General features: G+C 33.0%; 1 protein-coding gene across 11 annotated transcripts in view; it reads left to right on the top strand.

Annotated features, from left to right (window-relative positions):
- Positions 1 to 19,168, top strand: part of LOC126768786 (polypyrimidine tract-binding protein 1) — a 462,213-nt gene that overhangs the window by 415,336 nt on the left and 27,709 nt on the right. For 9 of the 11 annotated variants that reach the window (XM_050487100.1, XM_050487107.1, XM_050487104.1 and 6 more), the window contains 3 exons: positions 7,668 to 7,814; positions 15,831 to 15,959; positions 17,866 to 17,992. In XM_050487100.1, the coding sequence (XP_050343057.1) occupies positions 7,668 to 7,814; positions 15,831 to 15,959; positions 17,866 to 17,992 (403 nt within the window). The remainder of the gene's footprint in view (positions 1 to 7,667; positions 7,815 to 15,830; positions 15,960 to 17,865; positions 17,993 to 19,168) is intronic. The other 2 variants (XM_050487099.1, XM_050487109.1) reach the window with 2 other exon arrangements.

Genomic DNA, 19,168 nt, shown 5'->3' with positions numbered 1-19,168 from the left:
CATACGTTGTCTGTATTACTTATTTATAAAATAAATAAAATCAATCCGTAAGCGTTCATATCAATATTATTATTGTTAAATTATTCGGATTATCTAATGTTAAATAATTAACGAATACTCCTCGACATAGTTAATGGCCTATAATCTATCAATATCCGAAATAAATCTTTTCGGACATTTTTATATTATTAAAATGTATAAACTTCTTGTCCTCCAATCGAATATGTGAGGTTATGTCTCTCATGCCTGTAATTACTTTGCCTCTTCAGCGGAACACGATGATGTCCTCCTTACTGATTTCGGCGACGGCCAATCTCTAGGGAGAATGGTTAACTTCGCAGGATATATTATAGTGCACAAGTGTATGCGCAAACATAAATGCACTCTCATAATCCGTTCAGTTCAAGCGCAGTACCCACGGCTTTACGTGCTTTGGCTTGCTATTTCGAAGTTTTTGACGGAAAAATCAAATAACTTTTTATCGGTTTGATCTAGGATTTCAACCCAGGACCTCGGGATCTGCGGTCTCATATCTAGCTATTACGCTGCCTCGTTGTTCGAATAAAAATAATTGATATGTAACGGTAAAAATAACAAATGAGTGGGTGGTACCTACCCTAACCTACCCTATCTGGCACAAAGCCTCACCGGTAAATTGTGAAATTTGATTCCATTTTTGTTAAAATGAAATGTATTTATTTAGCATACATATGAAATTTGAAATAAAAGCGTAACAACTACACAATGGTGTTGTTAAAAAGTTTCCGTGCATTTCAGCGGTGTATTTAGTTTCCTTGATAAACTCTGAAATTTTTAAAAATACAATTTAATTAACTTTTCTCATGATTAATGTTTAATATTTACAATATATAAAGATATATGTTACCTTAAATTTTTAAGGGCATAAAACTAAACTTGTTGTGACCTCGTTTTCGTCAGCGTCTTCACCCACGTGTGATGAAGAAGTATGTGCTAGATAAGAGTAGTCGATGCCCATCCTTGGGGTACAAGTACGCAGCGTAGTAAATTTCATCAAAATCGCTTCAGTTACTTAACCATGAAAGCGTAACACAATATTATAAGTACTAATATTTGTATTGAATGTTCATTTACAATTTTCCATTTGATTTGATTCATTATAAACTATCGGCCCTTGAAGTTTTACGGTGACATAATATACTTTATTGATACAAAAAAATGTATTTTCAATTTAATCTAGAAAATGTTATGTAAAAGCCAGTTCAAGTACCTGACAAGCACGTGCGTCTAAACCAGGCTGCGCCTGTATTTTAGACGTCTCCTCCAATGACGTACCTACCCGTAGCTCACTTAATTTATTTTATAATACACTAACCGCTCCGCGCTGTTTCATCTGATTTAAGTGTTACTGCTCCACCTTGAGCCGTAGTCGTATTGTTATCTAGGCATTAATCATTAACAATAAACGCATTAATATTTTATTAAGAGTGCGCCGCAAAATTTCAGAGTTCACCCACGCGTTTAACACGCCTCTCTCGCGACGTGATCTTTATCCTTTTTTATGTACAACGATCACTATTCTTTTTAATTTTTGTTTTCGTGTTGCACATATTGTATAAATTATTTTGAAGAATATGTTACAATTCTTTCAACCATAATATGACAGTTAATACAAAGCGCTGTAAAAATGTTTCCGTAGTCCTCTCGTCTCAACAGCCCAGCGGCGACTGATTCAAAAACCAAATATATCTTGAAAGTATGGGCAATATGCGACTGGAGATGAGGTTTTTCATGGATAGAAAATATAGTAAGCACCAAAAGCTTTATATTGTTGTGTAAATGTTACTACGGTTACAAAAAATCCCTAGAGCTCGCCCTGAATTCTTAATAAACATAATTAATTATCAGATGTCTCAATGTCCTACAGTCTTATGAGTTATCATTCATTAGTGTTTCTGATCAGACACAATCATTGATGTACTGGATTAACCTATACAAAATCGATTAAAAGATTAGTTTTTAGATTTTGTTTAATACTGCTCTTAAGAGAACGTCGTAGGAGACACTGAAATTACGAACACTGACACAAAAACTACGTCGTTTGTGTTGCAAAAATAAGTAGATCGACAAAATTAAAAATATTCTTAATTCAAATGGACTCTTATATGCAACATTGAGTTTATTATTTAATTTTCATAATTACCAATCCATTCGTAGTCCTTACGAAATTATTATTTATTGTTATTTATTATTTAATGATGGAATCATTGTGGTTCTTCGTTTTACTGAACTCTACATACCTTTAGGGTTATTCATGTTATCTTTTTCCCATTTGTACCAGAAAAGTATGATAAGTCTTTAATTTTATGTTCGTGTATTTTAATTAATACTTTCAACCCCAAAATATATGCGAAAGAGGGAAAAATTATAATAAATTAGCCTGAATGCGAAATTCCATCAAAATTCTACTTAGCGGAATTCAAGGGGTCGGTGACGTCGGAAATAAATTTCATTTTAGGCAACGAATATCACTCTGTGCCAAGTGTAAATAATTGTTGTTTTTTATTTCATATTTAAACAAATATATGCAAATATGTAATAGAAATTAAATTTTCTATTTATAGTATTAGTAGATAAAGCAGTGACGACTTAACCTGGCTTAGCTTAAGTCGTCACTGCTTTAAATAAATGTAATAAAATAATTTAATGTACGATACTCATTAAAAAGTCACGATGGCTCAGTGGTTAGTACACGTAATAATGACCGCGTTTCATAATTATATCACATAATTTTTTTGGCTATTATGTAATATAAATGATAGATGAGTCAACCCTAAACTTAGATTTTTCTTCATGCTGTTTTTATCTTATTCCAATTGAGATCCTACATCGGTAGCTTTATATTTTACTGGTGGTAGGGCTTTGTGCAAGCTCGTCGGGGTATGTTCCACCCACTCATCAGATATTCTACCGCAAAACAGCAGTACTTGATATTGTTGTGTTCCGGTTTGAAGGGTGAATGAGCCAGTGTAATTACAGGCACAAGGGACATAAAATCTTAGTTCCCAAGGTTGGTGGTGCATTGGCTATGTAAGCGATGGTTGACATTTCTTACAATGCCAATGTCTAAGGGCGTTTGGTGACCACTTACCATCAGGTGGCCTCGTCCGCCGTCCTATTCTATAAAAAATAATAATTTTCAATTGATTAATTGATTGAAAATGTATTATATATGCATTATATATAATGAATGATAAACAGAACAGTTTATATTGTACAACCAGGCAGCAAGGCTAGTATTGTTGTGTTCTGGTTTAAAAGATGAGTGAGCCAATGTTCTAGTGTGTGTTTTTTTGACTTTTTGGTGGACTGAAGTAATGGTTAATATTTCTTACAGCGCTAATGTTTATGCCCCACTGTTCCTGATGAATATTTAAAAACTTCTTAACAATATGAGTTGTTATCCTAAAACTGGACTGTTTTCCAACAACACGCTTTTCCTACTGTAAAAGAGAGTAATTTTGGTCTTAATCTGCCAGTCTTATCGCGGGATAATGTACGTGTCTTAACATTTCAAATCACATCACAGGAGAAAAAAGTTTAAATTAAAGAACATTTGCAGTTAGTGACTCAGAGGAAAAGAAATGCAGCTATATTAACTGAAGTAGACAATCGTAGTGCAATCGTAATATTTTATAGCCACATTTCACGTCATTACAATGATAGCTCGTGCACCTTGGAATTTATGAGTATCTGACAAATTAAAAATAAGTCAGTTTACAACCGAGGAATGAAATAATAAAAAGTGAAATCTTATTACGTGTGCGCGTAGCACAGGCGCTACTACAATGTTATTCCGTCTAATAAATAGCCTGTATGACATCAGCCCCGTATATATCGTGGAAGGAAAACAATATCTCAACACGAGAACAAGCCGAAGCCCTTTTTTATGAACGGTCACGATCTAGCTTTTTTTTTACTTACAAAATTCTCTTCCGTCTTTCCATTTCATTCCTTAGTATGCAGCACAATTTCAAATTTACATTTTTACATTGTATTTAATATTTAACTGTTACTCTATTTTATTATTACGTAAATTTTAATAACTGCGACCTTAAGAACGGTGAAAATTAAATTCAATCAGAAAAAAATGTGAATAAGATGTGAAGAAGCGAATCTTAAGTGGTTGTTTGGGATTTGTTTAAAATTCTGTTACAGGGATTGACCTACACATACAAACATAGGTGTAGTTAAATGAAAGCTTTTATTCATCTATTATCTAAAGATTATTTACTTGAATTAAATAAATAGCCATATTTTTTGTAACATAACTTTCGTTTACTAAATGGCCCAGTGAGAGTTGAGATGTCCCAGTGGCACGAATCTTAACCGATGATCGCGGGTTGAAAGCAGCACTGAGATAAAATTGTTTTTATAATTCATCACGGGCTCGACAGTGAAGGAAAACATCGTGAGTAAACGTTCATGTATCTAATTTTTTTGAAGTTCTGCCACACGTACACGGTGGAATAAAATCCAAACCTTCTTCTCAAAGGGAGGGGAGGCCTTAGCCAAGCGGTGGGATGTTTATAGGCTATTATTTTTTTACTTATTATGTGCAATAAATTATAGTGTAATTGTATTTGATTTAGTAGTTTCCCTAGTTCCCTAGTTGAAGGTGTTCGATTTTGTAACTAATCAATAATAAAGCACTCGATAATTGAACAGGCTTTCGATCCTTGAACAGAATGATAAAAGTATCAAAGCTGATGGTAACCGAAGCTAGGAGGGTCCAGTTACAAAGGCGGCATCTATCGAGAGGTGGGCAAACATTGATGTGAGTGGGTGCGGACAATCGCTTCCACTCTCGGTGATTAAAACGAAGAGCCGTTGACACTATTTTACGATCGAGCACCGCGAATCGCGTGGCAGTATATTTCATTAATTCGTATCCCATCACTAAGTATTACGTTTTTATTTGATTTATGAATCAATTTAATTTAATTATAAGAATAATCATAATGTTAATCTAATAGCCAGATATAAGGCCGCAGATCCCGAGGTCCTGGGTTCAAACCCCAGACCGGGCCAATAAAAAGTTATTGAGTTTATCTGTTGAATAATATGAGTTCCGTGCCACGGAAAGCACGTTAAGTCGTTTCTACCCCTGAACTCTTTCCGATCGCGTCGTATTTGCCATCACATCGGATTATGAAAGTGAGGTTATAGAGAGTGCTTCTGTGTTTACGCACATACTAGTGCACTATAATATGTCACGCGCAGTTAACTAATATTTCTTGAGATTGGCCGCCGTGGCCGACATCGATCATCATCAAATTATTTAACTTTTCTTATATATAATCTTGTCTAAAAAAGGTATTATTTTCTTTGTATTTCTATATAGTAAACTACGTATTTAATATAAGTAAAAGAGTAAGTACTAAAGATCTTGTCAGTTCTTCTAACTTAGAATCTACATTTCGAACCAGTTGTACTATTATATTCAATTGAATCCTATAACATGACGATTGAAATATGCTTCAAAGTAACTACTTGAAGAATTTCATTTTTGTATTAGATTTTGGGATTTAAGTTCCTAGCAAATACTGTATAGTATCTTTTTAGTTCTATATCGTCCTTTCAAACTTCAATTCAGTTATCAACGTTCAAAAATATCCACAATGCTATTTAGCTTGTAAACTTTATAAATTTCCGTCTTGTATAATTTATCATATTTGTTTATCTCCATAATTATCTTGGTTTTCGGCGAACTACATTTTGTTTAAACTTCCACGCCCGTTCGCTTTTCACCGCTATGTATTTGTTTTTTAATTAGCAGCAGACAAATTCTATTTATTTTGCGGGTTTATACCGGTGTATTTTGCACGTTGGTCGGCCATGTTCAAATGCCAAAAGCAGAGTTCTGCGGTTGTGAATGGAGCGCACATGAAATAGGAAGCGGGCATGTTAAATTTTCCCTCTAAAATGATCGTCAAAATCATAACGCATTTAGAAAGCGATGCAATTCACATGCAGTGATCAGTCCTGTTGTATGGTCATCCGGTTTATGTATGGGGAGTTCGTCAGAGCCGATTAATTGCAGACCATAGTACGACAGACTCGAAACCCTGTAACTGGCACGTTATGCTAACATTGTGTTGAGATTTACCTATGATATTCACTGAATTTCGACTGAAATACCGGCTCTTATAAAGCGCCTTTATTTCGCTTACAATATCAATGGTATTTTGAAATGTAATTTTTCTTGTTGGTTTTGGTAATAAATATTTTTGTTTATTTAAGATATACTTAAAAGTATAAAAGTAGCATTAAATGGCATGGCATGTCTTTATTAATTATATAATCCTGTACAATATAATAAGCATTATTAATAATAAAAAAATAACAAGAGTTTTAAATTTCGTTACTGGTTAATGTAAAATCCATTTTCAATATAATTCATGTTCTACAAAATTTCTAACAACTTAACTCACCTGCACCTAGGCTAGTTTGAGTATATTTTTATCCGAACTCCACACGTTCTAACAAACGCCATACTAAATTAGATGACACCTAGCGTCACCTAGATGAAAATATATGGGTACAACCTACGAGCGAGACCTCTCGACACGTCATCTTTCATTCTCATATATTTTACTCCCGGCTCCGAGTATTCGATTAGATTAGATGATAGTCGTAGACCCACTAGGTACTCAATTTATGTGCCTTCTTTGTATTCAATGTATTTATTATTATTGATATCTCGATCCAGACGTCTATCTATTTTATATTCTTTAAAATACGTAGTTACCCATTCTGAGGCACGAAATTACGGTTTTACTATGATGTATTTTTTTTAATAATATATATAAACGGATATATAGTATATGCAGTATATAACTAATTAATAATGACTGCCTCGTTGGTGTAGTGGCTTGATATAAGGCCGCAGACCCGGAGGTCCTGGGTTCAATTCCCAGGTCGGGCCAATAAAGGGTTATTGGATTTTTCTGTCAGAAAATTCTCAGTAGCAGCCCGGAATCTAAAAGATGGATGTGTGTACACTCCCGTGCCTCGGAAAGTACGTAAAGCAGTTGGTCCTGCGCCTTAACTCTTTCCGGTCTTTTCGGATTGTCGTCGCATCGGATTATAAGAGTTAAGGAATAGAGAGTGCACCTGTGTTTGCGCACACACTTGTGCACTATAATATCTCCTGCATAGTTGGCTAATCTCTCTTTAGATTGGCTGGCGTGGCCGAAATCGATCTGGAGGACATTATTATTATTATTATTATATAACTAATAAGCTCTGTCATTATTTTGTGTGATATAATTTATCTAAGCGCACGCACCACGTCTTTTTATGCGTTTATTCGAATATATTGTTAATCAAAGTATCTCTAAAACGTTTTCACAAATTATAGAAGGTAAACGATAATTTATTAAACTTATATTCAATTATTTAAATACAAAGTAGACTTTTACGTGGATATTTTACATATTTACTGAAATCTCGTACAAAGTTTTCGTGTATTTTCGTAATACGCAGCGCTTACTATGACATACACAACGTAAATATACTATCCGCCTTTCGTAAATACGTACTTTAAATACTTTAATAAAAAAAATAGTAATTTCACAGCTTTATAAAAATAAACTTTCTGATTTAAGATTATTTTTTCTTCTCAGGCGTTCCTGGAGATGGCGGAGGAGATATCGGCTGTGGCAATGGTAGCTTACTTCGGTGGTTGTGTCGCTCAGCTGCGTGGGCGCGCCGTCTACGTCCAGTTTTCCAACCACAAGGAACTTAAAACTGACCAAACACACAGCAATGCGGTAAGTCTAATATTTTCATTAGACCTAGTCATTATTTTATTTATTATTTATTTATTTATTCAGAAGGAACTCCAACAGAAGTACACACAAAATATAAAAAAAAAACACAACTTTAAATAAAATGTTTAAATTTAATTATTTACAAATGTTTTAATTTTATAATGGCTGCTATCGAAATTTGAACTATAGTGTCGCTAGTTATTCTTAACGAAGTATCGTAGTTGTTGCCAAGTATTTTCAGTAACCCAGGTATTCCCTCTATTCCCCCATTGTAAGAGTAAAATCTTATAAAAGAGTTTTTTTCGTTTAACTTCCTCAATCTGGATTGCTATAGATAGTTTCTAAACAGAAAAACCTAATCACTTTTATTTACCTATATTTGAAGCCGGGACATCACGATCCTTAGCGTTAATTGAAAAATACCCGCTGAGAGCTTAAAAACAAATCGCTAAAAATATTATTATGAATAAAATAATAGTTATTAAAAGTGTCCATATGTATTACAAAATATTTGTATTCAATATTCAATTTTAATAACAACTTTGGCGAGTCTATGTATTCATAATGACGCAGCGACAGTTCAATTAGCTTTATTACATCTACAAGCGGATTACGGTGCGTTGTGCGATGGGGTATTAGGGCGATCGTTGCCAATGGGGAAAATTTCAGCATCAGTTTGCGGCCTTCAGTCAAACTATTAATATTATCTTTGTGAGGCTTCCAGAGACCACAGTTTAGATAAATTTATTGAATTCAAATTGAAAGCGAGTACCGTGATGCCTTATATGGGCTGTTTATTGATTAACTTAACCATCAATGTTATTAATGATATAATTTTTTTACATTCTAATGAATATTATTAATAGTAAAGTTCGTTTGTTACACTTTTACGTCGTAACTACTCAACCGATGATCATAATTTTTTTTATTTACGTTATCAGAGGTACACAAAAAGACTGAAAGTACCTCTCACCTCCTTCCACTTAAATTCAGGTGAAACCATAGGCGAGAACTAATCAGTAAATAAATTTTAATACACAATATTATCTAAATACTATCTGCTCATTCTGACTTCCTGGTCCTCAAATTTCCTCCACATTAAGTTGAAATTTAAAAAAAACCTTCCTTAAGTTCCAAATGTTAGCCTTTTAGACTTGATAATTTTGGGCTGTGCTTTGATAATCAATCAGGACAAACGATTGTATATGAGTATAGATAATTAAATATATATATAACATTTTAAAGATAAAAATAATGAAATGTAACTAACAAAATGTCTGTTATTCAGATTTAAATATTATAAGTAAAAAAATAAAACGCTTTACCTTACTTAGTTATGAATAAGTTAATTTGTTTTTTTTTTCATTTCGTTCACCCTGACCTGAACTGGCGTAGATTATATAAAATTATGGTCTCCTTTCAACGTCTGCCTGCAATATAATTTACGTTTAACCCTTTTTAAAATCTCTATTTCTTTCATACGCGTAATTTGTTCTAGTTTTATTATATATTTGAATTTGACTACTAAATTTGCTGGAAGCGGAAGAGGAATATAACATTTGTTTATCATTATATATTTTTCTAAATTTTTGTATTGTAATGTTTAAATAATTGATATATTGTCGGTCACTTTTCTATAGAAACATTGGTGTTTTTATTGTTAATAGATTTATTAATGTTTTATATTTTTTATCGAGGAATTTTAGACAAGTTATGAGTTATGAGTTATGACATGATTTTTACCCGCTAATTCTATTTGACATCCTCTGGTATAGTCTAATCAGTACTTTATACTTTACGCAGTTTGATACTGCGGACGGACCACTATTATTTGGTCCACTTTGCTCTACCTTCAACAAATTAATTAATAAAATTATAACTTACATGTTACTTCGTATATAATATATTTGACTGCTTCATTGGTGTAGAGTACAGGTACAGATCGTGAGTTCTATGGAAAAACCATGGAATAAAAGTTTTTCTGTCTAGAAATTCTTAGTCCGGGGTACGCATTTTTTTACAATTCCGTGCCTCGAAAATTACGACATCCCTTGTCTAGCACTCGTTTCCAGTGGGGTCGCATTGCCGTCCCATCGGATTATGATAGTCTCTCACAGGGTAGAAAGTGCACCTGAACTTACTCCACACACTTGTGCACTATATGTCTTGTACATTTGGCTATTCTATAATGACATTTAAATTATAGAACACAGTGAACAAAATCTGTTAGTACATATTACGTATATACAATGCAACCGCTTCGAATTTGAGATAATAAATTATCTCCCTCAAAAGTTAAATCAATAATTTCAATAACATCAGACCCGATGGCTGTTTAACAATTAAAACTGTTAATTAAGGTTTATCTTCAAGTATTATCTAAAACACTCCTCAGTCATTCGTTCTATCATAACATTGTCCTAAGATACATCGAGAGTAGAAGCTCATTTAAGGAAACGTTTGACTCTGTAACGTTAATTAATATTAATAAATAACTTTTTAAAATAATCTATAGTAAGCGAATAGTTGTATCTTGAATATCGTGTATTTAGACTATATGCGTATTATATGTGATATAAAATGCAAACGTAATTTGTGCAAAAGGTGATAGGATATTATACGATTAATGAGATCATAGAGACGGCAAACCTATTCTCTCTTCAAATATTCTACCGCCAAGCTGTAATACTTAGTATTGTTGCATTTCGGTTTTAAGAGTGAATGTAACTATAGGCACAACGGACAAAACATTTTTGTTACCTAGGTTGGTGGTGCATTAGCGATGTAGAAATATTTAATATTTCTTAGGGTGCCAATGTCTATGGGCGTTGGTGAACTAAGTGGCCCTTTCACCCGTCCTAACTATTTTATTTAAAAATAAAAAACAAAAGGAAATTAAACGATCGCCTTTCAACCGTTTTTTCATCGTATTGAAAATTCTTAACAACCAAAATTAGACTTTTCTTCGAATCACTGGTTTACTTTGACCAACAAGTTTAATGTTTTTGATTGAACTGATATTGAATAAATAAATTCGCATTTGAAATAAAAATATCTTACGTATAAATATAATAAACGGAATTGAAACGTGTTATATTATTAATAATATTCGTAAATAAGAAAAAATGTTATATTATTCGTCTACGACATTCTATTTACCCTTCGGATCCATAAGGAAATTGAAATCTAGAATATCGAAAAGCCATACTCAAAATGAAATATGGAGCCAATAATATATTTACTCAAGTGTGCTTTGCAAAATTATGAAAGACAAGTCATGTATCGGTATATATGAACGAGAAACACTTATGATCAACGATAAGCGGCTTTTGAAACACAAAAGACAATATAATAAATTGAAAGTAACGTCTCATATTACATTACAGTAATTGAAAGCGAACAACTTTATCTAAATTATTGAGATGAAATATTATAATCAAATATGCAAAATGACTTATTTACAGAATACGTCACGCTTTAAGCTCGCTCTCTGTTTCGTTTGCGTGTTAAATAATATTATTATTACAAAAATATATTAGGTAACATGTTTACAGTACAGTACAGCCTGTTAATGTCCCACTGCTGGGCTAATTCCTCCTTTTCATTTTGAGGAAAAGGTTTGGAGCTTATTCCACCACGTCGCTCCAATGCGTGTTGGTAGAATACACATGTAGCAGAATTTCAATGAAATAAGACACATGCAACCTGCATCTTTCTTATTTGTCCTCACGATGTTTTTCTTCACCGTCAAGAACGAGATGAATTGTAAACACAAATTAAGCACATGAATATTCAGTGGTGCTTGACCGGGTTTGAACCCACGATCATCGGTTAAGATTCACGCGTTCTAACCACTAGGCCATCTCGGCTCTTTTTATTAAACATGTTTTATTAAATATTATATAGAACTTTGTCCCGATGTGAATACCATCCAGTTCAACAGCTTAACAGAAATCACTTCTTATAAATAGTATTTAAATGTCCCACTGCTGTTTTCATTAAGTCAATACTATTAATTTTACTTGATAACTTGACCTCTATCTTCGGATATAATGTAAATCTCAAAAAAGATAAAGTTATATGAGTTTATTTTTTTCTTCACGGCTGAGCCCTAAACGAATAACTCAAGCAAAACTTTCTCTTTATCCAACATATAGATGCACGCGGTGTCACTCACCCATCTCGGTTATATTATCAAGAGATGTTTTGAAGTTTGTTCAATTACAAGATTTGTTTAAGATTAACTTCGCATATCTAAAGTTTAAAACAAACGTATAATAGACACGTAGTATCCCTTTTCAGTTTAATCATCACATTAATTAGCCATTGTGTTTACTCAGACGCGTATTTGCATTGTTGACAATCCGATCAAACAGCTATTATACTATGATAATTAAACAACGAGACGCTTATAATCATAACTCGGGAATAATTGCGTACATAATCGTATTATTTGTTTAATTGTAAGCTATATGTATTTAATTGCAAGCGAAATCGTTTACATTATGTTAACAATTATCAATCTCAATCTCTTTGACGTAGTTATTTCTTGATGTATGGTTTTTTTTTATAGAATAGAAAGGCGGACGTGAATATTATGGGCTACCTGATGGTAGTGGTCACCAACGCCCATAGACATTGGTATTGTAAGAAATGTTAACTATCGCTTACATCACCAATGCGCCACTAACCTTGATAACTAAGATGTTATGTCCCTTGTGCCTGTAATTACACTGGCTCACTCACCCTTCAAACCGGAACACAACAATACTAAGTATTGCTATTTTGCGGTAGAATATCTGATGAGTGGGTGGTACCTACCCAGAGGAGCTTGCACAAAGCTCTACCACCAGTAAAATCGAAATATCATGCGCAGCCACATATTGGATTGATTCTTTAGTTTATGATAAAGTATTTTTTTAACTCGGTTTAATGTAAGGGATTAAAAACGCGGCTTATGCTTTGATAATTTTATGACTTTTTAATCGTTTTTTTTTCAGTATAATCTACATTTCGATCTAGGGTATTTAAATTTTTATTCGTGTTTTTCAGTTATAGTATTTTAATGTAATCATATATTATAATAATTTAGAAGTGATTATCAAAAGTGTGTGTCAAAAATAATATAAAATATTAAAATTTAAAAAAATGTCTGTAATGGTACTCTGCCTTTAAAGCTTAGAAATATACCGAGATGGCCCCGTGGCTAGCACACTTGAATGTTTACCGAAGACTATGAATTTAAGCACAAGCAATCACCACTGAATATTCAAGTGCTTAAATTGTATTTATAATTTGTGCTTGAAAAAAGAAGCCCTTAGCCCAGCCGTGGGCAATTAATAGGCTACACTTACAAATTTAATCTTATATAATTAAAATGAAGTTAAATAACAATACGATATATATAAATACTTATAATATTTATAAAAAACATCTTACGATGATAGTATGACGTTTCTTTGTCAGTTCCATTTCCTCCGGTACTCAAAACGATATTTCATAATGATCTGATTCGTGCCCTGCGGGGAACTCCTTAGCATTATGATGGAATTATTTCTCGCGATGATTTAAAAAAAAATGTTTTATTATTGACACTTTTAACATTTGTAAGTTTAAGAAAATCATAATTAGATAATGAGTATTTTATTTATATATTAATATGGATTATTATTTTATATTTAACAATATATACATTTAAAGCTCATGTTAGAAAAACTATATTGCACAAGATAATTTAGCTAGGAGTTAGAGTTCGTTGATATTCGTACAATATATAATATCTTTAATTGTAATTGTGTAACTGATGTAAAACTAGTTTCTAATCGCTTTGTTACGATGGAATCTATATTTCGAAAAATTCAATTCAAAAGTTGTAGGCATTCAAATACGAATTTGCGAATTCGGATTTTGATTTTCTTGTGGGTTATTATTGGTAGAATCCTCATCCTGAACCTGTGGTTACTTAATGTTTAATTAATTGTAATGACGATTCAAAAATAGAATAAAATATTTTTATTTTTGCTTTTAAATATGGAAAATTTAACCCACATTTTAGTCGGTTTTATTGAGCACCGATGCATAAAGATCGTATAGTGAATGCAATACTTTGATCAATCATGCAATGCAAAAGGTTTTTGTGGCTCAATGGAAGTCTCCAATGGCGGATGGAGTTATTTTGTCGCTTCCACTTCGTCTCCCCGTCTGCCACTGGTCGCGTTGAAAGATTGTACGTCCTGTGAATAAGACCTTTTAAATAACTCCGGAGTTCGCCACTGCACTTTTCACAATGTTATTGGAAAAATATTTTCAACGAATCAGGATTTCAATTATTCGTTCCTCACTTTTTATATTTTTAGTTTCAATTATGATTACTTAAGCTAATTCGTTTCAACTACAATCTTTATTTATGTATATTTTTGAAATGGCCCAGAGGATGTTACTAGTCGTTTTTTATCAAAGATCACGGATTCAAATCTGAACAAGCCTTTCTGGTTTTTCGTATGGTTAATTTTGTTTACCATTTCATAGAAAATTATGTTAAAAGAAAACAATGTCATAATACCCTAGCCGAGAAGAGTGACCAAATTAAATAAATTTATTTACTAATAATCGTTAACGTAAATTTATTGTTTAATATTAATGTTGAAAAGATCAATGAGAGACCAAGGGAGAAGGATAAAAGGAAGTCAACATGAATTTGTAGCGGAGCCTTTAGCGTCGACGGCAGGCTTACTGTGACACGTTTAAAGCCTTATTTTTGCGTCTGGCCTGCACGCTTGTCAACTTGTCGTCGGGCACAAAGCCATGGAAAATGTAGGATCAAACAGTGCCGGCCTGTGCGGTCATTACGTCTTTCACCAGTGCGTTGTATTTAGTCTACCTGTATTGTTGCATTTTTATCGCGTAACACTTTAAATAAAATCATTTATATCGTGCTCATATACAAGAATATAGTTTTACTACTATTTACAGTGATTTTGTAACCAATAAGTTCGCATCATTTTGTTTCGAACGAATCTCTCTTTCACGTAATTTTGTCAACATTAAGCTCAGTTGTCATCTTCAACTCGCTATTTCTAAAAATGTAACGAATTTCCGGACGATACGAAATAAGTTTATGGGGTCCCTTTGTTTGCGGCGGTCAATGTTATCTTGTGGTCTAAGGACAGTCCGAGGTGTGTGAGAGTAACTCCTATTGCGTCCCATTGTGCTCCGACTTATAGGAGATAAGTGGACATATTTATTATTACGTGACTCTAATGTTGTTTATCATGTTACGATGTAATAATGTACACTCTTATATGACCCAAGCTTATTGTAAAAAGAGATTTGTAAAGGCAATTATTTTCCTGTCATACAATTCTCTATATAAACTTACGATTCTTGTCATAATATATTTATGGAGTTATGTTGGATCCTTGTTATATATATATATATATAATATATATATATATATATATTGCTTACTCATCTGACTGACTCATCACGAGATCTCCGAAACTGTAGGTCCGATTGACTAGAAACGTGGGCTCACTAAGAGCGGATTTAACGCAAATCCTGTCCAAAATATTTTTTAACATCTACCGTGCAAAATCAGGGCGGGTAGTTACTACATATGTGTGCGTTTTATGGATGGAGACCCTCACATGGATTAATCTACCGCGTGACAGCAATAGCTTTGTTTAATATGGGTGTATGTCGGGTAGTAGGACGAATAGACCCGTGATATTACCCATTAAAGGTAGCATCCTAAGCCCCAAGGCCATCGGCGCATTTTCAATATTAGGAGTAGTTTATAGTTCGTATAGTGGTAATGTCAATGGACGGTGATGACCACTTCCATGTAGCCGTTTGCAGAAATGCAACAAGTTAAATAAATGCATAATTCAACAGAGGAGCATGAGCCACAATTAGATGTTGCAAGTTATTATTCATTAATACAATAAATCATCATAAGATAAATTCAATAGATTATCTAAAACAGATTAAATAGTTTTTATATTTAATTTTCCGTAGTCGGCGTCAGCGCAGGCAGCGCTTCAGGCCGCACAGGCTATTTCGAACAGTGCGGGCGCAGCGCTCGTAGCCGGCGCGGGCGCAGCGCTTCAACCTGCAAATGGTGGCACTGAAATACAGGTAATGACTGTATGTAATTTACAAAATATTATATTATTATAGCTTAAAAATATTTTACATACAAAATGTATTTGATCGAACAATTCCACTATATTGCTTTATAAAATTACGAGGCATCTTTATAAACGCAAACCTAACTATAAAATAAATATAAGTACAAATAATTGCACATATAGACTTTAAGATGAATATATTTACACTATTCTACAGACAGCATTAATACTTAAAAAAAAAAAAAATTCTAAAAACAAACTTTTATACAAAATGTCGTGTTAATCATTGAGGAGTTTCTTAGTCTCGAGCCAATCTTTGGGGATAGAATCAGATCATTCTTGCTATAAAAATATATTGTCTTTGGAAGTGAACCATTACGTAAAATTTCAACTCATATATAAGAGGAAGTGGTTCTAATTCAACTTGCAAGAATAATCAATCAAAAAAGCATTGCAAGTTAAATGAAATTTAAAAAAATATAAAAATATATATATGTTTACCAATTATACTGCTTATAAACGTTGCTTAGCGGCTGTGTAGTTAAACACTGATTTCGCTCTTTCTATCATTATTGATTTGACATTCGAAAAAAGAAGACAGAACATTATTTACTAATCACCCGCTTAACAACGTTTATAAGTAAGGCCGTTAGATATTAATCAGATTATTTAAATTAAGAATGTGGCTTTCTAATTGTTTTCAATATTATACAAATGTTTAATCGTAATTCTTAAAAAAATAACCAAGAAGTGTATGACGTTGTATCGATGTCCGTTAACGATTTAAAGTAATGACATAAACAAAACATGTCCATTTTCGTTTTGTTCGTGGCTTAACATATAACAATAATTATAAGTTACGGCTGATTCCATTAAAAATAAGTTACGACGTCATTGCGTATATTCCCGAAATTCATGAAACATGCTACCGAAATGAGCTTCAAACGTGATTTAGTTTCTTAATAACATAATATATCATGATAATGGCTCGCTACACATTCGAGGTATTAAATCTTACATAAACGTCGCCTGTGGGTGACGTAAAACAAAGAAGATTATCTATTTAACACTAAACCGAAGCAAAGCTGATTACAAGAGACCATCTTAAATATTACAAGCCCATACCGTAAATCAGATTTCGACTCTAGAGGGAGTACCTGCGGCTAAGATATAAATTGATAGAACTTATGATACAAAAGTAAAAAGTATTTACTATGTAAACCGGTTCACACCACCGACATCGCTAAATACTTTGCAACAACAAGGCTTTGATAAACACGCAATAAACCTTTGCACTCTCCAAGTCTTCAGCTTTGTTATTATATTAAATAAACACTGTTTAGTCTTTAAATATAATTAAACGGGTCCGCTTAGCTGTTTATATCTGTTAAAAATGGAAATATTTTCCTCTTGAGACTTGAGAAGGCTTGGAGCTAATTCCATAACGCTGCTTGATTGGACACATACATATTTCCTATTAAGTTAATCATGTTTGATGTAGTTTAGAATTAACTATTGATGGCTTATAATTCAGCTTTATATCTTCCACCAATATTTAAAATGCGATGATTTGGTTTGGCATTTTGTATTTGGGATAAAGCTACCACTAGCAGTCATCTATAATATCATATCAATATCTTCCAGTATCAAGGATGTGAATTAGCAGCACAATTGTGTACCATGCTTAGCAGCTTTTTTCCAATCGATAGCTTATGTTTGTTTATTTAGTTTGGCTAAATATATAATTAGCCGCGTATACATTACTTATTTTTATCAGTTATTTTTAAACCAAACGAATTTGCTAATAACTGATCACCTTTTAACACTGGCAATGTGTGTACTGGCATATACCACTTCTTATCTAAGATCTAAGTTGGCAAGTGAATTAGCAATATATCTTTAAATTTGTATTGTTTTTCCAGGGTGGGCCGAACACAGTGCTGCGCGTCATCATCGAGCACATGCTGTATCCGATAGTGCTCGACGTGCTTTATTCGATCTTCCAGCGGTACGGGAAGGTGCTCAAGATAGTAACATTCACTAAAAATAGTGAGTATTTTATTACTGTTCCTTTATAGTTATTAGTATTATATGTTGTACCACGACTCCGATAAATTTGTCTTATAAATTAATTTGTAAAAATAAAATGTCTCACTGCTTGGTCTCTCGAGGAATTCGTTTAGAGCTTAATCCACTACGCTGTGCCAATGTTTCAAAACACATCATGGTTTTCATTCACCGCCCGTGAACGAAATGAATCACACAAAATTTTAATAAAACACGAATGAAGCGTATGAATTATCATTGATGTTTCGATTTGAATCCACGACATTCCGTTAATGTCCACGAATGCTAGCCGCTGAGATATAAAACTAGTACATCAAATATAATTACGTAAATTAATTACTATCTGTTAATTATCTTAATTACCAATCCATGTTAGTACAAGACATCTTCGTGATACAGCCTGATTCAACACCGGTCATGGGTACTCTAGCAAAACTACGACCTATATTTATTTCACTGGAATAATCGATGTATTTATTAGAAGGTTTTAATACACATATAACGTCTATTGAATAGTGAAATAATAAGACAATAATTTAATGAATTACAGTAGTTTATTTATAATTTAATATTATTTATAGTGTAATATGTCTATCGGTTATATTCCTTACATATTTAGTTTATTTCACCCACAATCTTTATTTCAATTCTTCATAATCGGTTTTATTGAAATTTGGGAATGCGATAGAAAAATCCACTACGGCGTGATGATATAAACTCCCTTTCTTCTCCTTACAGTAGAGAAGGTCTTTTTTCAGCAATGGGGCCCTAACATATTTTAGCTTTCTATAGTGGTATGGTTGTGAACAAGCCACACGAATTTCCGTTCTAACTAATATTCACTTTAAATCTTACACTGTGTGAGGATAAACTTTAAAACAAAAACTTAATATGTAAGTTTTTCATATACTTCAGGAGGTAACTTAGAAAACTATCAAATTGAAACATAAAGATGAAATTTAGTTTTCGTATACTAGTAATAGATTTACCAAACATAACGGTCTAAAATCCAAGGGCGCAATCCGTTTAAAATTTAAATCGTACCCTCATGCATATCCTAAATAAATCCGGTACACAGGAGGCACGCAGGTAGGAAGGTACATATTTGATAAGCTTTGCCCACGGCTGTGTGCCGCGCTGTGTATTGCTCACTTTCAG

This window comes from Nymphalis io, chromosome 5 (assembly GCF_905147045.1).
Source record: "Nymphalis io chromosome 5, ilAglIoxx1.1, whole genome shotgun sequence".
NCBI classification, from domain to species: Eukaryota; Metazoa; Arthropoda; class Insecta; order Lepidoptera; family Nymphalidae; genus Nymphalis; species Nymphalis io.
The sequence above is the reverse complement of the archived record's forward strand: the minus strand, read 5'-3'. Positions and strand labels throughout refer to the sequence as shown.